Below are 23,914 nucleotides of genomic sequence, written 5' to 3'. Positions count from 1 at the left end.
GGTAGTAATAGCTAAAGCGTATGGAGTTTCTTCTTGGAGTGATGAAATCTTCTAAAATTGATTGTACTGACTGCAACACTGCAAATACACTAAAAACCATTGGATTGTTTTTAAAAAAATGAAAGAGAAGAAAGTGGTAAGATCACTGACACAAAATACAACCTCCACAAAATAAAATCAAAGCAGTTGTTCAAAAGAACCACAGTGTTATTGTTATTAAATTCAAGGGAACTTTATCTCACTGGTCCTCATTAAAAGAGGGCACCCTCTGGTACAGAGGACATCATGCAGCTGCAATAAATTCAGTAATATAATAAAGTCCCATAGGAGTTTTTTAATAATGTCTTTCATGCTAAGCTAATGGCCAGAAGTCAAAGCTCAGTAAAATAAGAAGTTCCACAGGGAGCTATAACGTCCTAGATATGCAGCGCTCTGACAGTTAAGCTTAATCCAAAGATGAAAATCAGAATATCAAAAAGAATGTATAGGCCATATATTATTCAGGCAATCCTCCCTGGATATTATTTTCTGCAACTGACTTTGAGTTACACTCTCCAAATATCTTGAGTATTAACTTCTAGGTGATTAATTCTTCATCTGTTATTAATTAAAGGCAGATCCAGGCATTTGGTACACTACCCTTTCATCCCACACACCCTCCCCAGTAATAACATTCCCTCCCATGGCCTCCAGTGTTGATTCATTCAACTAACATGTTTATTGAGTAGCTGACATGTGGCAGGTACTGTAGTGGGCATTTGGGATACATCAACGAGTAAAAGAAATAAAGATCCCTGGCCTGGTTACCCTCTAGCTGAGGGAGGGAGGGTCAATAAACATAGTAAGTAAATTAAACGGTTAATTTTAACAACACTAAGAGATAGGTACTGTTATTATTACAATTTTAGAAATGAGGAAAGCAAAGCTTAGAAATTTTAAGTAACTTCCAAAGGGAATAGCCAATAATTGGCCACTCTGGCATATCTGATTCCAAAACTTTTAACCACTATACAATTCAATCTTCTTACTGTCGACTACTAAAATCCTATGAAATGCGACGGTATCACTTCCTCATCAGGGCATCCTCCTCTCTCATCCCTCACATCTTTTCTCATCCCTCACCTAGCCATCTTGAAAAATGCCCCATCCTAAGAGAGCAACATAATCTGAACTTCTGTCAAAATACAGGGTGTCCCAAAAAAATGTATACACACTTTAACAGCAGAGAGCTAAATTTTGAAAATGAAATGTATTTTAATAATCACTGCCTTTTATAATTATTCAAAGTGTGTGCATACATTTTGGGGAATACCCCATATTTACGCCACTGTGAGACAAATGAGGAACCCACTACATGATTTTAAAACTGGCCTAAATGTAATGTTATATATCAATTATATCTCAATGTTTGAAGTTAATTCTTTAAAAACTGGCCTGTTCTCTTCTGCACGGCTGTATACTTTAAATGTTCTGGGGAAAGGGGGTGGGGGGAACTAGCTCCTTCAAAAAGACAAGGACTTCCAATCAGGAAAAAGCCAAAAGCTTAACAACAAAAAATTTTTTAACCACTAACAGTTTATAGGTTGTTTGGTTGTTTTGTTTTTTAAAGCAGGAGGAGAGAAGGAAAATGAAAGAGTCAGGAGAAGGGAGCTAGGTGAGTAGAGAAAGCAACAGACCTAAATTCAAATGGCCTCTTTTACCTCTGGAGAGAAAGAGTCACTGGCTTGTAGGCTGATAGAACAAAAGAAAGTATAATATTTCTCCATGTTTTGATGTTTTTACAAAGAAAAGAAAAAAGGATTCTGGCGAAACTTCAGGAGGCAGGAGTGAGCCGAATAATAGCATCTCCCCTTGTCTGTGGAAACAGTACCCGTCTAACTAGACCAACCTGAGGGAGACGATGAGCTCCCCGCAGCAGCAGTAACAAGTGCTATCGGTAGACAGACACAGAAGAGCAAAAAGCACTAACACAAGTGGAATATCAGGAAAAATCAGGAAATCGGAGCTCTAAGTTTGTCCGAACTCTATTTGTAACTTCCTGCTGACCTTGAACAAGTCACATAGCCTCTCCGGAGTCAGACAGATTTCCACTCCTAACCGTTTCCATCTCTCACATCACACCTGGTTCTACAGCCTCATCTCCTTTATTTTTAGAAATCTATTTTAGCATATATTCTGAGTTACATATTCTCTGCTCCTCACACGTTTTAGTCCCTCAACCACCTTATGACAGATTGCCTAAAAACCAAAATAGTGTTGAAATATGACACACTTATTTTTATATTAGAATATATAACATTATATTAAAAACACTAAATCTCAAAATCCCAATACAACACTGTTTTTGCCTATTATCTGCAAATTTTTTTGAAATGATGCTAATTTCTTTCTACCTCCACTGCAAATAAACAGTACTTTTTGGTAACAGTTAGTCCTTCTGTAGAGCAGTGACCACTGATGGAAATAATTCTCATCTCTGACCTGGAGGTATACCGACTTACCTACAAGAAGCCTTCTGAGTAGCATAGATGAATTCACACTTTCCATGGATGCAGTAACCATTGAGGTTTTCAGGGCAAGGCATGTGGTTTCCAATATAAACATCTTCTCTTTGATCACTAGCATCTTAAAAGAACATAAACCAGGTCAATAAATAGTGAAAAACAAATTGAGAAATATGGACTTTTCAAGGGTTCTGAGACAACAAATAAATCCACCCGTTACTGGGTAACTCGGAAAGGAAATTTATCGAGTAGAGGGCTGGATAAGACTCAAGGTCACATAATGCCACAAGCACAGCAGGTAGACTATTTAGACTCAAAGCATTTGAAAATATTTGCAGGATGTGGCCACTATGAGCTACTGTTATTTAAAAACAACCTGCCAAAGAAAAACTAAACATCTTTGTTAAAGAAATAAATATGGCTCCTACAAGAAGCTCACCTCTGTGACAGAGAGATGCTATATACAGCACTGGCTTTTGGAGAATCAACTTATTCTAGTCATTTACCTGGGAGGCTATGAAATTGAGGCCAGAGAATACTGGAATGGCAGAGAGTAAGCTATGGGATTCTGAAATTTTAGGGTGAAAAGCTTGTTTTTGGAATGAACACTAACAAGAATATCAATATTTTTCCAAATGAAAAAAGTTTTGCTCTTATTTTTATAGTTTTTCTTAGACTATATTAATGTAAAAATTCAAATAATATAGAGAACAAAAAATATTTATTCTTCTGAGATTTTCCTCCCCAAAGGAAGCCATTGTAAACACGCTGATGAGCATCTGTTCAGACTTAGGTATACTGATTTGAAAGGAACTGAGCTGAAGCAAAGAAAATGGAGGTGTGGTGAATAATTCCTCTGTCAGAAATGGGAAGAGGGTCAGGAAGGAAAAACAGGAAGAGGAGCGACAAATGAAGACAGAGGGACCCAGTCTTCAAAATCAATCATGTTCATTCATTCATGCTCTATCCATCCCTCTCTATCCCTATCAGTCTCCGTCTCTCTCTCTCACATACTTACATACACACACTCATTCACAAAGCCACATATTTTGGAATGGATTTTTGTACTTTTTTTCTGGCACATACACTAATACATTAATCCTCAACTCTATGGACCCAGAGTTCCCCAATGTGTAGGGGCCTGTCAATTTCCCCAGTTTCCTGCTGTTTCTACCGACGGTTCCAGCTTACAGAGTCTGTGTATTATTAGCTGTGTGACCTTGAGCATACTGCTCTCTCTAAGCTTGACATTTCATAACTGTAAAATCAAGATCATAATAGGACCTATGCATCATGCGGTTTTGAGAGGACTACGTGAGATAATTAATGCACGTACGAGACACTAAAACAACCAGCTAGCACCTCATGTAACAGCAAAGGCTTATCTCCTCCAAATACAAATAAAGGTGCTAATATAATTTGAAGGATGTTAATGGAAATTTAAAAAAGGAATAAAATAGGAGGCTGTGTGTGTATATATAGGCATGTGTGTGAGAAGAGGAAGAGCAAAGGAAAAGTGGGGATAGAGGTGCCAACTGCAGAAAAAACTAAGATCGAAAAATGCAGATTTTTCTGAAGATCAAAACTTACATACAAAAAGAAAAAATTTTAATGACTATTCAGCTTAATGATAGGATAACTAAAGCAGAGAGGTCGTGTCATCCCTAACAAGACAAAATTGATGCCTTTTAACTTCAAATTTTATGTATTCACATCATACTAAATTATGCCTAGAAAAAGAACTATACTAGGAGTCAAGAAGCCCAACATGTAAGTTCTCAATTTTAAGGATACCTCTGCTGTCTTGTGACCTTGGTCAAATCACTTTCTTTAACAGAGTTCAATGAGATCAGTATTGTCCAACAGAAGTGAAATACGAGACATAGGTAATTTTTCTTTTCTAGTAGCCATATTTTTAGAAAGTAAAAATAGGTAAATTAATTTTAATCAGATATTTTATTTAACCCAATATATCAAATAAATGTCATTTCAACATATAATCAATATTTATTATAAAACTGTGATTTTCCACTATTTTTTCTTAAGCCTTTAAAATCCAGTAAGTACTTTGTACTCACAACACATCTCGATTCCAACCAGCCACGTTTCAAGTGCTCAGTAGCCACATGTGGCTAGCAGCTACCACACTGGACAGCACAGAATAGATGACTTATTCACTTACCATTTATTGATCATGCTCTACACATCAGGCACTCTGCTAGGCCCAGGAGACAGAAAAACCATTGGGACATATCCTGTCCTCAAAGGGCTTACAAGGTCTCCTCCTGCCCCAAACTGTAATTCTGCTGTGATGAAAGAAATCAAGCCCTCCTTTGGGCTGCTGAAATCCTGAGCACCCACTTGTCTACTACAACACTCATGACATTGTCATATAACTATCTGGGCTTTTTAAATCAGTCTCTGCCATGGAACTGTGAGCTTCTCTGAGACTCTAGATGTTAATGTTTTTCATTCCTGCACAACTCCTAACCCTTGGAATGTAGTACTTTTCCTTCTCTGCTTTAAAACTAAAAGTGCTATTATTCTATGTCTGAAATCAAGCCATAAGTGAAATAAGGCAAAAAGCACGGTCTCCCACAGCTCTCATGGCCCACAACTCTCAAAACATGGTACGTTTGTGGTGTGACATACAATGACGTATATAATAATGGGACCACAGAGACTGAGGTTATGTACCAACCTGTAATGATAAAGTCCTATAAGGTGTATAACAACAGGATTGTATAGTCTATGGAAGACTGTAGTAATGTAGTAATCTACCATAATAAAGTCCTATAAACAGAAAATTTCAAAAATAATGCAGAGCTGAAAGCTATCAGGATTCAGCTACATGACAGCAATGAGAGAAACTAATTTAGAAACAGGGTTTCAAAAAATTAATAGACAAAGTATGGCGCCAACAGCATTTACTGAATGAATTAATAAAGGAATGTGGCATCAAGCTCTAGACAAAGCAAAGTGTATAAAACATGGACATGTCTAGTAAGACTTTGAAGTCTGGCTGTCACAGAACACAAATTCAGCATTCTGCTCAATACCAATGCTATCCATTCCATTATATGTACATACTATTTCTGTGCAGAGCCATATGTTCAGCTAAGGTACAGAAGACATTTTTTTAAAATATGCATGGTCCCTGTCCTGAAAAAACTTATCATCAATTTAGGAAATCAACATATACACACAAGAAGATGACCAATACAAGGGAAGGAAAGAAGGAAGAGAAGTGTGGCTCAGTAACTGAAAAGAACATTGGTACTTAGGAATGAAAGTGACTCTTGCAAGTTGAGAATTATAGAAGGCCAAGGTAGGGGTGAGGGAAGTCTAGGAAAGCTGGAGACCTTGATCTAGGGGGTCAGTCCAGGAGGCTCCAGAGCTCCAGGGCTTCCAAGGTCCCAGGCTGGGTCATGGGTTATAATTAAATGCCAAAGAAGGTTTTACAATAGTAGGTGTTATGGTAGTTCAAATTCAAAGGGTAACTCACTATAGGTGATATTACTCAGGAAAGAATTCGTAGATAGGGTAGGACTTTAGTTAGGTCTCAAAGCATAGATAGGCTAATAGAAGAAGGGTAGAAACCAAACGGAGGTTTTATGCTCACAGAATTCTCAAGAACAAGTAGTAGATGAACCTACAAAGAGAGGTACATTCAGCCTGGGGGAGGGTATAAGTCAAAGTTGGAAAGATAGGATGAAGTCAGATTATGGAAAAACATGAACTCCGGGTGAGAAATGTTTTCTTAAATCACGCAGACAAAGAGACACTAAAGGCCTGTAGCTGAAGAGCAACACAATGAAAGCCATGTTTTACATAAAAAATTAATTGAGAATAGTTGCCTAGGGCTGGTAGTTAGGGGATATGGGGAGTGACGGCTAATGGGTGTGTTTTCTTTGGGGGGTAATGAAAATGGTCTAAAATTAGACTATGATGATGTTTGTACAACTCTGTAAATATAACAAAAACACACTGAATTACACACTTTAAACAGGTGAACTTAATAGTATGTAAAGACTCAAAAAGGTGTTGGAAAAATTAATTGGATGCCAGCATGCAAGATAAAGGGCCAAGAGAACTAGAAAGACCAGGTGACCAATTAGGAGGATACTACATAATCCAAACTTGTGACAGTGAAAAGCTAAGCAAGAGTTCAGCAGTAGGAATAGATATTAGAGATCCAGAGAAGTAAATATGGCTTGAAGATGCTTTGGAAAGTAAATGAGCTCAAAAACTCAGATCTGGAAGGATCCTGGAGGCCCTCTGGTCTGATGAAGGAAACCCTTTAGTTAGTAACACCGAAAGCCTGTTTCTACCTGAATATTTCGAGGTCAGAAACTCAACATTATACAGTTAATTCCAATATTATCAAATTTTCCTTTTGCTAAATGAAATCTTTCTTCCATTAACTTTGTGTAGATTTCTCCCATGTCTGTTCACCACCTAACCCACTGCCCACCAATTATTTTTCTTAAGGTTAAACTTCCCCAGTCCAATCCTTTAGAGAGTTTGATACAACCATCTTTAAGAGTGGTGCCCACAGCACTAACTCCCAGTACATTTAAGCAATTGGTAGAACAGAACTACTTGGTTTACTAGAGATGCTCTTAACATGGAATTATGTAAATGTGCTCCAAAGAAGATATACAAAATAGTCGATAAACACATGAAAAAATGCTCAACATAACTAATTGTTATGGAAATGCAAATCAAAACTACAAGATAAGCACCTCACCCTCAGTAGAATGACTACTATCCAAAATCCAGAAAATAACGTGTTGTTGAGGATGTGGAAAAATCGGAGCCCTGTGGACTGCTGGTGGCAATATCTAGCCTTTAAGTGTCGTCCAAGTCTGACTCCTGAGCACAAGCTCTTACCATCACACTATTATTTCACCAAGCAACCCTGGGAGGTGTGTAGAGAATGGACAAAAGCGGAATGTCCAAGCACCTGCTCTCTAGGCCGAGTCAATTAAAAACTTCAAAAAGGAAAGATAAAAAGGCTTTAAAGATGTCATAAAGCAGGGGCAGAGGCAGAGGCAGAGGCAGAGCCTTGCACAGCAGGAACTGGGCAGAGAATGGGCCTGTCTAAACAATGCCCTCAGGCAAGTGGTGACAGGCAGCCTCCGGGAGTCACAGCTGCAACGGCTGGTCTCTGAACAGTGTTCTGTGTGTCTGCCACACACAAAGTGTACTTGGTCACCCAGGGGCCCCAGAAAGAAATCCACCATCAGCAGGAGTATTTTCAAATACAAAGGAGAGTATGGTTCTATGTGATGATATTGTAAGAACAACTGGCACCAGATGGCTTATCCACAAAGGCATGTTCCACTGGCTTTCTGTCCTGGTCCATCAACGTAGAACCCAAATAAAGCAAATAAGGGCCCGGCCAGTGTGGCTCAGTGGTTGAGCATCGATCCATGAATCAAGAGGTCACAAGTTTGATTTCCAGTCAGGGCACATGCCCCGGACTGCAGGCTCGATCCCCAGTAGAGGGTGTGCAGGAGGCAGCTGATCGATGTTTCTCTCTAGTTAATGTTTCTATCTCTCTATTCCTCTCCCTTCCTCTTTCCAAAATCAATAAAAACGTATTAAAAAAAAAAAAGATAAAGCATGAGGAATTGTATTAACAACCAATACATGCATTTTGAAGGCCAATCGCTGAAGCCACAACTGTATCAATACTGTATCTGTAAGTCTAGGGCTCATTATTTCTACAGATCCCCAATTAAAAGATTCAATATACTCTTTCTTTCTTCCCCTATACTACCCTACACCCCAAGCTTCATCACTAGCATATCCCTCTATATATCCTTCCCTAATCCCAGTCTCCCTGCACCCCATCAAAGAACTTCCTACCTAGGGAAAAACTCTTACCTACCTTCCAACACCTCCTACTCTCTCATTTCTAAATTCACTCTTTCCACAACAACCCTAACTCTTCCTTTCCAAACCTTTCCACTCTGCCCAGTGAAACACCTTTTCTAATGTGAATAAATGCACCCACCTCTCAGCTATTCCTTTACAAAGTACTCCTTTCATCTTCCTGACGTGCCAAGATCACATTACTTCCCACACCTTTCCTTCCACCTTACCCTGCTGTCTTACCACCTGTCAACTCCAGGTCAGCATTCCACCCTCTCTCACAACAACCTTCCTCTCTTACAGGTCTGTGCTGTCCACCTTCTAACCATATTCATCGTGACTCTCCACCATGCTCCACAACACACATCCTCAGACTTCCTTCAGTGATTTTAGCAACTGGCTCAGTCTTACCTTTTGATGAGGCAAACTTTGTCAAAACCATTTTTAAAAGGGTATATCAAAAGAACCGTATTAAAATATATAAATAACAGTCACCAAGCAATGGAATATTTCAGTATCTCTGGTATTGCTGGTGACCAGGAATAGAGACTACTGCGAGAAAGAGTTCGTAGGTGGGGTTAGGGTAAGGGCAAGGTAAAGCTCAGGAAAGAAGCAAAAATGTCTTGGTAATAAAAAGGTGTTATGGTTCAATTTTAGGCGGTAGGAAAATATCTTTTGATAACAAATGGCCTCATTAAAATGTCATATCATACACCACAAAGGAACTTCGTGGGTAGATGGAATTATTATAGATTGTGATAAAGTGTAGTGTACATGGGGTGTATCCATTTGTCAAAATTGATAGCTAACATTTGTGCATTTCACTGTATATAAATTATACCTCAAAAAAAACCCCAGTAAAATAAGAATAATGATCATTAAGTGGATGTTGGTATAAAGGCAAAACAAGAATGACAGTGCTGATTGTCTGTTGAAGGTGAGTATTGGATATATGAAGGTTCATTATATTATTCTGTTTTTATATGTTTGACGTTTTCTATAATCAAGTTCTTAAAACGCCACATACCCACCTCCCACATACCTCAAGCTTGACCATCATATCCTTTATGCCTTCAACATCTACAACAAAGCTTCTAACGCCGAAATTTCAGTGGTTACCAATGGTTTTCCAACAGTCCAAGGAAAGCACTAACTCAGCCACCATGCTGGACAATCAAATGCTCCATTTCATGAGCACTCTCCTCCAGGAGCTCAACTTAAAAGATCTTTCTTGCTGAGTACCATCTTACATTGTTCCAGCTACTTACTTTGGTTGTCTAGATATAACCTCATTCAGCCTCGATGTTCTCGTTGGTCCTTTCCTGAGAGTAGTTGTAAGAATCAAATGAAGTAACGGATATGAAAATGAGACATGAAAGAGCACTGCAAGTGAGGTCAAGGGACCTGGAACCCAATCTCTCTTCAGGCCTCTACTACACATAAGAGTTTGTACAAGTAAGTCCTACAGCTGCTTTGAGCTGCATACATTCTTTCAAAGTGTGGCCCAGACACTCATACTAAATGCTAGTAATACAAAAGTGAACATGTCCTCACTGAACTCACAGCCTAGAGGGGAACACAGATGAGTAAAAGGGCAATTATAATCAGAGTAGGTGATGTGCTTGCATAGGGGAATATATGAGAGAGGCACCTAATACAGATTTATAGGTCAAGGAATAATTCCCAAAAGGAAATGACTTTTAAGCTGAGACTGAAATGATGAAAAACAGTCAGGCAAAGAAGAGGTCCAGGCAGAAGGAACAAGGCTGAGAGACCTGTTCCCAGAGGGCAAGTGTTATAGCAGGTTCTACAGAAGTAAGGAGGACTTCAAAAGCAAGTATGAGGGCTCTTTCTACATAATTTCCTACAACTGCATGTAAATCTACAATTACCTCGATAAAAAATTCAAAAAGCACAGAACATTCTGTAAACTGAGAAGCGCTTTAGCTATTTCAGTTAATAATATTACTAATAATCACTAAAGTATATTGCTAAGAGAGCAAAGTTGGAAAGGTCATTATAGTAGACACAGAACTACTAAGGATAGCTAGTGACCACATTTCAATAGTTGGCCAAAATTCGAAAAATCGTGATTCAGTACCTTTCACATCTGGTCGGTATTGTAGTCCATCATCTTTCTTTCCCAATAAACTAGTGTCATCCGTGTCTATAAGAGAAAACAGTTTTCAAATTAAGATACATATGATGTTTAAGTCACACCATGAAACTCCTAAATATTCCAAATGCTCCAGGCCTTCCCCAACACTGTCCACTATCCTGTGTACATTTCCCACCACTGTCTTGATCTACTGAGCCATTTCTGAGTCAGGCCCCAGGTCTCCCAGATGTATACATGTTCTGCATGACAAACAGTCTGATTTCATTTAGACTTCACCTCAAATGTCGCCTTAAAGTCGTCCTTGTGCAAACTAAAATAATGCATACCCTAAAGAGAAAAAATTAATCCTTTCTCCAAAGGACAATGGTCTCAAGTTATACCTTCTACCATGATTTCCCTGGAAACATATCAGATTAAAATAAATGTGGACTCTCAGCTTGTTATCATACAATTTGACTATAAAAATGACCCCTGGCTGGTGCATTGTATTTAGACTATGAAGACTGTAAATGAACTGTAAATACCTATTGGGAAGCACAAGCTAAAAGCTTCCCCATACGCTGTGGGAGAGGGAAGGGAAGATATAGTTAGGTGTGGATGGAAACATTATAAAGGGGACTAAACTAAAGTAAAGGGCCAAAGCATTCTAAATCTGCATGAATTTCAATGAACAAAATTCTTAAGCTTGACCAACTGCCCGGAATTTGAAATTCCAGGTAGTACCATTCAACCTTGCTCCAGTTCCTCTGAAAGAAAGAAAATAAAATTATTTCTCTAAGCTCCTCTTTCAACTTAGGCTCTAACTGCCACCCCATGAATGAAAAACAAAATATGCTACTTTCTCAAGATCAAAGCTAAGTGGACTGTCTACCTATCAGCAAATGGTTTCCCCTACCATGCCCATACCTGACCCCCACCTAGAACTCCTCGGATGGGTTTCTTAGGTATTATTTGGTAGCTTAGACCAGAAATATTGCACATAGTTGTGCAGTATTTCACAAATAATTTGTTATCAATATAAAGTACCACACTTTGGCTTACAGCCTTTCCGCTTGGTGCAGATAAAAACATATCCATTTAATAAGTCCCAAAAAAGAGGGAGGGGAGACGGGAGGGTGATTAGACCTAGTAAGCAAGAACAACGTACAGTCCTAGTCCAGGAGCACGTGCCTGGCCCTCGTGTGTTACTAGGAAATAATACATTATCCTAGTCTGTGTGCACATTACTGAGGAAAGAAGGTTTAAAACCCTCTGCCTTTAGTGCCTGAATAATTCTAGTAGAAATGGAAAAAAACCTCATTCTTAGTTGGGATCATGGCTTCTCAACTATGACAAAGAGCCAGAAGGGCAAAAAGAATTTTTAACTGAAGGGTAATAATTTTTCCTTTTCTATAACTTCATACCAAAAGCTCTAATGGTACATAATATGTAGGGGCAAAAACTACAGAGAGGATATGGAAACAAAGAAACAGTTATGCTCTAGAGAAAAAGATGAAGGAATATATGAAATATTTATAATTTTGCTATAATTAGGTTGACATTCTTAAACAGCTGTAATCATTACAAATTTTAAGACAACCTTTAAGAACTATGTGTGCATCTAGAAATCCATGTTAAGGTCAGCTTCATAACTATACAACCAAAAAGTATGGTTTGTGTCTTTAGAAGATGAAAATAAATGGAAAAAAGTCTAAAATAGTAACAGAAAAAAGAAATTCTAAAATCTAATAAAAAAAAGCAACAAAGATTTCACGTTTTACAAATTTGGATCACTACCAAAATGTACAACTAAAACTATAGGCATACAATATTAAAGAAAGGACTCTAGGTAAGTAGAAAGAATTTTACCTGTGCAATGACCAAGATGCCTTATATCAATTTGTTCTTGCTTTATACAAGATGCTTCTCGAACAAAACAGGGATTATTATAGGAACTCCCATCAGAAGCACACACAGGATTAAAACTGTATCCACTGCAATCTATATTACATACACACCTGTAGGAAAAGACAAAAATTACCTATGTTTTACAACAAATGTATTTCACAATGCTGCAACCCCAAAGAGGAACTAACTCTTTTTTTCCTGCTTTCTGTAGCAGATGTCAACATGTTGTTTTAAGTCCCTGATCAGTTTAAGCAAAGTGAATGCTCAGCTAACAATTTCTTTCAGGAAAGAATTTAGAGATAATTTCATCCAGATATTAATAATCCAGTGGTTTCTCTAGAATTTTCATATCTAGATACAACAATCAGGAGATGTCAAAAGTCAACAACATTCACTAGAAAGCAACATAGTATACAGGAAAGGACGCAGAATTAAGAGTCAAAAGTCAAGAGTCTGAGTCCTAGCCCAACTAATTACCAGATCAGCATCCAGATTCTTCCTCTAAGCCTTAGTTTAGAGGAAGTAATAATAGAATAACTATATCACAACTTTGACAATTAAAAACATAATAGATATAGTCCTGGCTGGTATGGCTCAGTTGGTTGCCTGTCATCCCATGCACCAAAAGGTTGCTGGCTCCATTCCCAGTCAGGGCACATGCCCAGAGTGCAGGCTCAATCCCCAGTAGGGGGAGTGTAGGAGGCAGCCTATGATGTTTCTATCTCACATCAATGTTTCCCTTTCTCTCTATCTCTCTCTCCCCCTTCCCCTCTCTCTAAAATCAATAAAAAAATATTTTTAAAAAAGAAAATAAACATCTATATTTTAAAATAAATAACATATAAAACATGTAAAATGAAAGTCCTCAAAATCTGTACATCTACCTATATAACTGAGTGTCCACTGAACACTGAAACTGCATTATAGAGAAGGGAGTCCAAGACATGGTCAGTCCTCACAAGAACACTAAAACCTAGTTGGAAATATGATAATTAAAAATGCAGAGACACTAGTTTTCAGCAACATGGTAGACTAGGAGTCTGGACTGACTCTCCTGCTGAAAACAATAATACTGGGTAAAATATTTTTAATCATTCTCTTAAATAAGTTGGCAAGAAGGCAAGGAATATGTAGGACAAAAATTAAATAAAGACAGGAACACAGAAAGGTCAATTGAGTTTGCTAAAGCTGATGTTCAGCTTGAAGCTATTTGTCAAACTAGGTAAATTCAACTGCTAACACTTTTGGTTTTGCAGCCTCTGGGAACAGGAGACAAAGAATACTGACCTATCTATGGTAAGGAGTCTGTAGGCCCTAGAAGAGCTGGTACCTCAAAAAGCTACAACCCATTGCATAAGGGTAAACTAAAACTGAGTTGCCATATTCCAAGGGGGCTCTTTAAAGAGGGGGAAATGGGCTGCCCTGAGCCAAGGCACTGGAGAGAAGAAAGAAAAACATCTCCCCTGAGAATTCAAAACCACAAGCCCAGCCCTCATGTGGGTAATTATAACTTAAAATACTACTTGAGTGTTCTAAAAAACCTCAAACCCAGAATTTATTTTAAAAGCTAAAGAGTGCAAGGGGCCCTAGGCAACTGACAGAAGCAAATGCAATCTCCTCTGGAGAAACCCAACTTTATTTCCCTAGACCGCAAACATTTTCCAAGCTATAGTTCCAAGAGAAATACGCAGCTCACACACACTCACTCACATATCCACAACAAAGAAGGAATTAAAACACCATAAGCAGAGCAAGCATATTTAAAAAGACCCAAACAGAACTTATAATATGTAATGTATTAGTAGCAATAAAAAATTCAGTGGTGAGATTTAATAGTTGATTAGATCATCTAAAAATGAATCGGTAAACTGGAAGACAGGTCAGAGAAAGTTACCCAGACCACAGCCCAGAGTCAGAGTTGGAACATAGGAAAGATTAAGAGATGTGGAAACTGAGTCGCATGACGTAATAAAAATCTAAATGGAGTTCCAGAAGGAATTAAAGGAATGAGGCAACGGCAGTGTCCTCAACAATTTCTCATCAAACTTTCTAAAACTAAAAAAATATCATCTCACTATCATTTCTAAAACTAAAAAAAGATCATCTCACCATCCAAGAAGCCTAATACGTTCCAAACAGGATTATTAAAAAGGAATCTACACACTGAAATATCACAATGAAATTTTATAACAACAACAATAAAGGATATTTTTAAAGCAGCCAGAAAAGAAGAGAAAGGTTACCTTCAAAGGAGCAAGAGAGACAAGTACCTTCAAAAGCAATACTGAAGCCAGATTTTTATTTATACCCAAAATACAGTGGAATAATACAATGTTCTGAGATACCATATGATTCTATCTAGAGAAATGTCTCTCAGGAATGAGGGTAAAATAAAAGTAACTTGGAAGAATTAAAAACTTAGAGTTTGCCGCCTGCTATCAGTAAAAGAAATTCTAAAAGCAGTAGAAAAATGATCCTATAAGGAAAAACGGAAATGCAAACACAAATGGAGAACAGAAATACAAATATGTAGGTAACGTTAACAAAATACTGACTATATAAGACAACAACAATGCTCTTTGCAGTTAAATTTTTTTTAAACAGGAAATTAAATTATGATGACAGCATGCAAATTGGGCAGGACTAAAATTACAGTGTTTAAGAAGAGATAGTGATGAACTTTCAGACTTTGATAAGTTGAATATGCATGTTAAAATTACTAAGGTTACCACTAAAAGAAGGAACACCCTTAACATGAAACTAATAGAGAAAAAAGTCCAAAAGAAGGCAAGAAAAAAGAAACAAAGGAAAGGCAAGGACAAATTACACAATAAGATAAAAAAAATATCAAAATATATCAGTACTTATAATATATTTAAGTGAACTAAATTTTCCAGCTAAAAAAGCAAGATAGGCTGGATTAAAATAGAAAAGCCAACTATGTGCTGCTTATAAGATACATGTTAAAAAGTAATGACCTGGGTAGTTGCCATGGTCTGGGGGAGGGGTGAATGCTGAGTTATTTTTTAACAGGTAGAGTTTCAGCTTTACAAGATGAAAAGAGTTTTGGAGATGGACAGTGATGTGGTAACACAACATTATGAATGTATTTAATACCACTGAGCTGTACACTTAAAAATAGTTAAGATGGTGAATTTTATGTTATGTGTATTTTACCACAATAAAACAAGTTGGAAAAATTTAATGATACGGAAAGTTGAAAATAAAAAGGCAGCGAGAGATACCACCCCTGGAATGTTAGAAATCTGGAATGGTCCTAGTATTAGACGTAAGAGACTACAAAGCAAAAAGGACTCTGAGAAAGAAAGAAGGTCCTTTCATAATAATAAAAAATTTCATTCACCAAGAAGTCATAATAATTCTAAACATTTTAAAATAACCTCAAAATCTATAAAGCAAAAACTGATAAAACCACAATGAGAAATAGCTAAATCTACCATAGATTTTAACATGCCTCTCTCTCTGTAGTCATAGATCAAGCAGATAAGAGATCAGTAAAACTGAAATATTTACAGGTGAAATGCCATGATGCTGGGGTTTTCTTTAAAATACTTCTCCCAGAAATGTGAGGATGTAAAAATAGATGAAACAAAATTGGACTTTTTGAAGCTGAATGATGGAGATACGAGAAGGGGTTATGCTTTATTGTTCTCCCTTTCTATACGTTTGAAGATTTCCTTAATCCCTGGTAAATTAAAGACCTATATTTGAAAGGCAAAAATTCAAAAGACCTAAAGGATCAAACATAAGAGACCAATAAATTTAACTTTGAAATGAAGATCATTCCATAAAGACAACAAAAAATTAGGTATAGCCCAATAACCAACAAATAATCAGTATCTAGAACATATAAATTAAAAAGTCTAAAGATATATAACTTAATGGGTAAGAGATGGGCAAAGCCATAAGGAGAAAATAAACAGAAATAAAGAAAAATAATAAAACAAGCTTATAGGAAAAATATATGTGAAAAGATGTTCAACTGTTTAACACTCAGGAAAATGCAATTAAAACCACAATAAAATAGACACTATCACATTCACTAAAATGGCAAAAACTGAGAACAAGGACAATACCAAGTGTTGGCAAGGGTAAGGAGCAATGGGAATTCTCTTCCTCTGCTGGGTGGAGAGCTTACTGGTACAACCATTCTGGAAAACAGGCATTACCACGAAGAGCCAGACTTGCACAAGTCCAACAATTTCACTACTAGGGAAATCTCTTACACGTGCACCAAGAGACATGAGTGAGAATGTTCACAGTAGCATTATGCACAAGAACAAAATACGGGAAACAATCCAGATGTCCCACCAACAGTAAAATGGACTATAAAAGGATGTGATATAATCGAACAACTGATTTCAGTAAGCAGCGGAACTGAATGAACTACAGCTGTGTGCATTAGCATGAATGAGTCCCAGAAACATAATGCTGAGCAGAAGAAGGTATGTGTAGTATGATTACAGTTATACAAAATTAAAAATCAATCAAAAGCCAACTCATACATCATTACGAGACTTATCGCATGTAGTAAAACTATAAAGAAAGCAAAGGTATGATTTCCACAAGATGCAGTATAGCAGGTGGGTGGGAGAAAGATGCAATTGGGGAGGAACATGGGGAAGCCAGTTCTGAAGTAGTGATAATATTCTATTTCTGGCTTGGGAGATAGGATTCACAAAAGTTTGTTTTAGTTTTGTGCATTAAACCAAATGCGTATGTTTTCATACACTTCTGAATATATGCTCTATTTCACAATTTTAAAATTAAGGCACCAGAAAACAATTAAAAATTCATAGTTACTAACTTAAGTCAAAATGGCTTTTACATTTTTAAAGGGTTGGGCAGGGAAAGACTACGTAACAGAGATCCCATGTGGCTGCAAGGCGTAAAATATTCACCATCTGGCCCTTTATAAAAAAACTTTGCTGACCCCAGGTTTAAGGGCAAAATTGGGATGGCGGTAATGGTGGGACAAATGGTGGCAAATGGAAGAAAGTATTACAGAACTGTTTTAGAATTTTAAAAAGGCTCAGCAACAAAGGCAAGATACTGTTCCAGTCCCGCAGGGAAAAACAAGTGATTCAGCAGTGGGCGCTGCCGCTCAACCAGGAACCGCCTTGGTCAAGTGTCTGACGGTCAGTGCCCTTGGTGAGACGGCACCACTGCATGGAAGATTAGGAACTGTGAGAACAAACCATCACTACTGTTTTCAATGGCACACGAGGAAAGAAAATGAAATTACCAGCTCAAGGAGAGTCCAGCTCAGTGAGACAATGAGCAGAGGAGGAAAGTATTAGACTCCAGAGGCCACTGATACAACTGATTACAGCAATTACAGGTGTTTGCAGACTGGCAACAGCAGCCTAGGGCAGGATGCCCAAAGCACTGGAGTGTGCAGTAAAGTGGAAAGAAATCATTTTAGTAAATATGACAAATTCAAAACACTTAACAACAGTTTACTCTGCACCTACTGTGAGGGTAGAGTCACATTTGCCTCATTTAATCCTGACTACCACAAATTATGAGTAGAAAAACTGAATATGAAGGAAGTTTTAAAAAACCTAAGATCATAAATGAGTGGCTGAGACAGTGTTCTCTCTACTGACTGCAGCTGTTGCATAAAACAGGAATCTCAGCATAGAAACTGACAAGTGAAAGGAGGTAAGTGCATAGTTATTTTCCACATTTATATCATGAAAGTTGCTGTCACTAAACTGGCCTTGCTTTTCTCCCAAGCATGCCAGACACTCCTACCCCAGGGCTTCCCCTTTTCCTGAAATACTTTTCCCTCAAACATCCACCTGGCTCACTCGTTCACTTTCTTCAAATTTTTTTCTCAAATTCTAAAAGAACAGCTAAAAATCAAATCACTAAGCATACATTTAAAAAGCTGGAAAATGAGTAACAGAATAAATCCAATGAAAAGAAAAACAAAGAAAATATAGGTGATGGATACAGATAAACAAAGTTACAGTGGAGAAGATCAGTAACGCCAAGAGTTGGTCCTTTTTTGAAAAGACTTTCAAATTGACAAAGCAGGATGGGGGAAAAAAGAAAAAGAAAGAGAAACAAAATGTCAGGAATGAAAAAGGGAGTTACGGATTAAAAGATAAAACATTATAAATAACTATGTTAGAAAGTTTGAAAACAGATAAAATGAATAATTCTAAAAATATATTAACTATCAAATTTTACCAAAAAAAGAAATAGAAGCTGAATGATACTATAATCATAGAAGAAATTAAATCAGTTGTGTGTTTTTAGAAAAATCCCTCAAAGACAACATCAGATCCAGGTGTTTTTAAAAAGAAAATTCATGAACACATTCATTCCGATCACCATTCAAGAAAAATAAATTCTGTTATTACACAAAGCCATCCAGAGAATAGAAAGAACAGTCCCTAATTTATTCTATAAAGCCATGTGACCTTAAACAAACATGCAGATTATAACTCATTGAATAAAAATGAGTAAGAGAAAATCTCATCCTTATAGCAGAGAGGATACCAGCTAATAATGCACGAGCATAAAAGAGATACTGCAATCATAAAGCAACAATAAGCTGTTATACAAAAGGTGCACACTGAGAACAAAACTGAGCTTTTGGAAATTAAAAATTATAGCAGAAATGAAAAACTCAAAGAAGTACTGGGAGATAAAGTTGAAGAAACCTCTCAGGAAGCACAGCAAAAAAAAAATTTTAAATAGAAAATAGGAGAGAAAAGACAATTAAAGAGCTAATCAATCTAGGGGGCCCAACATCCAAATAACAGAAGTACCAGAAATAGAAAAGAGAGAAAAGGAAATCATCAAAGAACTGGAAGATTTCTCAAGTCAGAAATCACTAAGTTTCTAGGAAAAGGAAGAACACTGTGAAATTTCATTACTCTGGGGAACAAAAGGAGATGCTTTGAAAGAGAAAACAAATCATATACAAAGGGTCAGGAATCAAATGCCTTCAGACTTCAAGAGCAACACCGGGTGATGGAAGACAACAACAGAACAATGCTTTCCCAATTCTGATGGAAAATGACCTCGCAGCTAGAATTATGCACTTGCCAAGTTACGGTATTAACTGTAGGTTAAAAACATTTTCAAACATCTTGTACCCTTTCTCAAGAAGCTACAGAAGGTTATACTAAAATATGAGAGTAAAACCAAGAAGTCAAAGGCAAAAATTACAAGACACAGAGTATCCTATATAGGAGTGACGTAAAGGCATTTATAGGATGATACCCGTGGTATAACCAGAGATATATTTGGTCTTGGTCCCCTGTTCCTGGTTCAGAACTCCTAAAAACCCTTTCTCAGTGAGAGCAGAGTCTCTCGTATGCCGATGAGATGATTTATAGCTCCTTCCTGAGTTCTGAGGACCATCAGAGTCATTTTAGCAAATTATCGGATGTCGGCGAGGTCTCCAAATAAATAGTATGCTGAGCGAAAGTGCAAGGGATCTCATTTGTGGCCAGTGTCTAAAGTGGAGACAGTCTTGTGGGTCTGAGCCCTTAACCCATGGGCCCTATGCTAACTCCCAGTAGATAGTGTCAGAACTGAAATGAAATTAATTATAGGACATCCAGTTCATATGGAATTGGAGAATTGATTGCTGTTGGAAAAGACACACATTACAGGAAGACCCTGGGAAGACAGCTCATACAAGATGGAAAGGGCAACCAGTCCACACTGAAACAGTTTCACTCTTCAGCTCTGTAGACATCCGTGTTGCTGGCTGCCACTACCAAGACGCCTAACGCCACTGTGTCTTCAATTTAGTCAGAGGACAGAGTGCCCAGGTAAGCCTGGTCCAGATTCTGATCTGTATTTAACTTGTCTTGACCACATGGTGATAAAGTTCCTAGTCTCCCCTCCGTGTCCTAGTGCCCAAACCAAATGAGCACACTCATTTAACTGACGTACTCTCGAGAGCTGGCAGTTGGCTATGGTGAGATCAGAAGTAGAAATCACACAACAGTCTACTTCCTGAAGATGTTTCTGCCAGTCATCCATACCTGGTGACACTAGAATCCTGACAGGTGTCTCAGCTGTAGTGAGCCCCACGTTCCCTGTGACTCACTCATGGTCTTGCCTACCGACTTCCTCAAAAGGGAATCTTGTAAGCTCTCTGGGAAGCCAAAAGCCAAGCTCTGACCCAAAGACTATTCAACGTATCTTCAGCAAGCCTTCATGTATGAGTGGTAATAGTGCCCTTGCTTTCCACGGCTGGGTTAATGCTTGGCCCTGCTAATATAGCAATGTTCTATTTTGTACCCAAGGTCTTAGGTACATAGGTATAGTATTCTCTAAGTTGTATGTGTATGTCTTAAACACTTATGTAGGTGATGTACATTTTACAATAAAAGTTTTCAGTGAAGCGTAGACCAGTGTGTATAGTGTGCTGACATTAGCCTGAAAAAAGGAAAGAAAGAGAAGATATGTACATATTTGCTTGTACAGTGTAAAATATTTCTGGGAGATTAAATAAGAAACAGGTCACAGTGACTACCTCTAGCACAGACAACTGGGAGGCTGGGAGGGGGCAGGGTAGAAAACAGACCTGTTAGTGTAATGGCTCTTAAAGTTTTAGAAATTTCTAACACTGCAAATTTCAAAGGCTTGAATGCATACCTAAATAGATGATTTAGCTCCATGATTTTGGCAAATCACAACTCTGAGCCTTTAAAATAGGGATAATACCTCATAGCACTGGTGAAAGAATCAAATAAGCTTTTGTAAAAAGCCCTCTGAAATCATCAAATACTATGCACATCTGAAAGGTATTATTATTATTGAAAAATATCTATCCTTTCCATTCCTTTCTCCTTACTCTACATAGAAAGAGCCATTCCTTCTCGATAGGGTGAGTTTATTTAGCAGGTGGGAAAACAGTGGCTTAAAATAATTCATGTGAAGTTATTCAGACTTAACACACACCTAATGAAGCCTGCGAGGGGCTCAGCATAATACCAGTCTCTTTCACACATACTAAATTCTCAAAATGACCCTGTGTGCAGCTCTAAGTGCATAACAAAACCCTAGCATGAACTACCAAGAGTTCACTGAAGACCTACGGAGGGCCCCTAAAATACCCAACCTTATGGCAAATTCATCCAACATAGAAATCAGCAAGACAAAGTCCCTGTCCTCAGGAGCCCACAATCTGCTAGTGATCCCAACAGTATAATAAGTGCTATGCAGAGATTGTTTCTCAAGATCAAGGAGGAAGACAGAATAAAGTCGCCTGACTCAGAGGGGCTGTGGAACAGAGCAAGGGAGGCTTCCAAGAAGAGGTGCTGACTTGTGACCCAAGTCATGCTTCACCCAAGTCTAGAAGTTAGAGGAGAAACAAGTAGAAAAACAGGGATGGGACTCCAGACAGAAGAAATAACAGAGGCAAAGCATCAAAGGTAACAGAGCATCCAGAAAACTGCAAGAGGCCATGGGGATATGGTGTTTTGCATTTTAAAAACAAACCTCTCAAAGGAAACCTTGACTGGCAGCTGGTGTAGAGCTACAGGAAGCTACTTCTGGGCCAAGGAGATTGTCATTGCTAACATCCAATTTATACTTCATGTAAAATAAGAGTTTGATAGCGTTTATTTCCTGTTACCAGGAAGAAAAGAAGAGCATACAATTATTGTCCCATTGCAATCTAAGAGGCCACAGTAGGAATTTATTAAACGTAAATAATTCTAAAAGTCTACTATTCTATATATATCCAGAGCAAGGCTATGATCAGTGACAAAAGTTACGGTCACCTTTGATTACAAGGAAATAAGAACAGAAGAGTGGATCATGGTAGAAAAGGGACTTCTTTGGTTATTTATTTATTTATTTAAATATATCTTTATTGATTTCAGAGAGAGGAAAGGAGAGAAAGAGAGAGAGATAAGTCATTGATTGAGCCCACAACCCGGACATGTGCCCTGACAGGAAATCGAACCCCGCTCACCTGGATCCCCTAAGCTGACACTCAACCGATGAGCCACACTCGGCTGGGCTCTTTGGTTCTTTTTTTAAACAGCATCTGTGGCCTCCAGATAAAAGGACACAACAGAGGACAAAGACGTATATACATAGCATTACTCTCTCTGTTTAAACAAGGGAAGAGATTTCACTGCACCTCCTCAGGGAGAGACTCGATCAGACTGTGACACGGACCAACAATCCGCGTCAGAACAGAAAATGGTACCAAAAAGTGACAGAGATGTCTAGCAGGTGGGCTAACGGCTTATCAGCGCTGTCATACTGCACACACACCTGATTCTCTGAGCAACTCTGAGATCTTTTATCACTCAAGGGCAAAAATGGAAACAGCCTCTCCAGAAATACTGACATCAAAGAGGCAGAAAGCAGGAACTATTTCCATAAAGCACATCATAGACAAAGTTCAAAAGAAGTAATTTGAGGATTTTTATGACTCACCTGCACTGACATTATGCCTGATGAATCTACAGACTGCTCGAACCATCCGTGGGCAGGGATTCAGGTCAGGGATTTAAAAGACACGGATGTGAAGGAGTTCTATGATTATCTGGCCCAGGGTCCAGGCAAACAGCTGATGGCTACCTTGCAACAATAGCTTCAGATTAGAAATACTGTTTAGAAAATGATGGGGTGTGATTGCTAAGGATATGTGGTTTAAGAAATATAACTTCCTGTAAAACAGGTACTGTTTCCAACTTTTAAAACTAAGTAGAAAGTCTACCCACTGTATTTCACAAATGTCATCACAAGGGGTTACTGAAACCTCACCCATGTGGGAGTCGAATTTCTTGGAACCTCCACCTCCTCGCCCAGCATATAAATTCAAAAGGTGAGCATGAATGAAGATGTCCATCACGAACCAATGCAAAGCCCATAATGTCACTAGAGAGAAGTGCTTTAGAAAGAAGGGGACAGCTCTCAGAAGCAGAAATAACTCAAATTATAAAAATTTAAAACAGCCACTGAGCAGACAAGAGAGATAAAAGACATGCAATTAACAAAATCCACACACTTACTCAAGGACCTGTTTACTCTGATTTTACATTTAGAATTTCTTCTAACATTAGCTACAGTTCCTACAAGCATTTTGCTTCCTATGCCTGGGAGGTGAAGAACAAATTAAGAGTTGGGGTCATCTACAGTCAGGCTCACTGACAAGGCCCACTGACAGACCCAGAGCAGCAGCTAGGAGCCCTAAACGGGAGAAGAAAAATTATTTTTTAAAAACGATATAAGAACCCAAAACACAAAGCAGAATGGCTCCTTAAGCACAGGGGTGCAACAAGCGCCACTAAGAACACTGGAGGCCCCTGAGAACAGCATGGTGAACACATATGTGCACAACGCAGTGAATAAATCCCTTCTTAAAACCTGTGTTCTGGTTGTGCTGCTTAACTGCAAGCCATTTCACCTCTTGTGGCCTCAGCCTCATCGGTAAAAACAGGATAACACTTTTTTGTCCTACCCACCATAAAGAGCTAAAAATAATTTATGTAACAATGCCTAAAAACTGTAA

At 38.1% G+C, this 23,914-nt stretch overlaps 1 protein-coding gene across 2 annotated transcripts in view; it reads right to left on the bottom strand.

Annotated features, from left to right (window-relative positions):
* LOC107546577 (myb/SANT-like DNA-binding domain-containing protein 3) overlaps nucleotides 1–23,914 on the bottom strand; it is a 92,311-nt gene that overhangs the window by 7,584 nt on the left and 60,813 nt on the right. For both annotated transcript variants that reach the window (XM_087822788.1, XM_087822789.1), the window contains exons 6-8: nucleotides 12,352–12,500; nucleotides 10,486–10,551; nucleotides 2,502–2,625 (exon numbers count right to left, since the gene is read on the bottom strand). In XM_087822788.1, coding sequence (XP_087678914.1) covers nucleotides 2,502–2,625; nucleotides 10,486–10,551; nucleotides 12,352–12,500 — 339 coding nt within the window. The remainder of the gene's footprint in view (nucleotides 1–2,501; nucleotides 2,626–10,485; nucleotides 10,552–12,351; nucleotides 12,501–23,914) is intronic.

This window comes from Miniopterus natalensis, chromosome 12, assembly GCF_054644295.1.
Source record: "Miniopterus natalensis isolate mMinNat1 chromosome 12, mMinNat1.hap1, whole genome shotgun sequence".
Classification (NCBI taxonomy): Eukaryota; Metazoa; Chordata; class Mammalia; order Chiroptera; family Miniopteridae; genus Miniopterus; species Miniopterus natalensis.
This window is presented reverse-complemented; position numbering and strand designations above follow the sequence as displayed.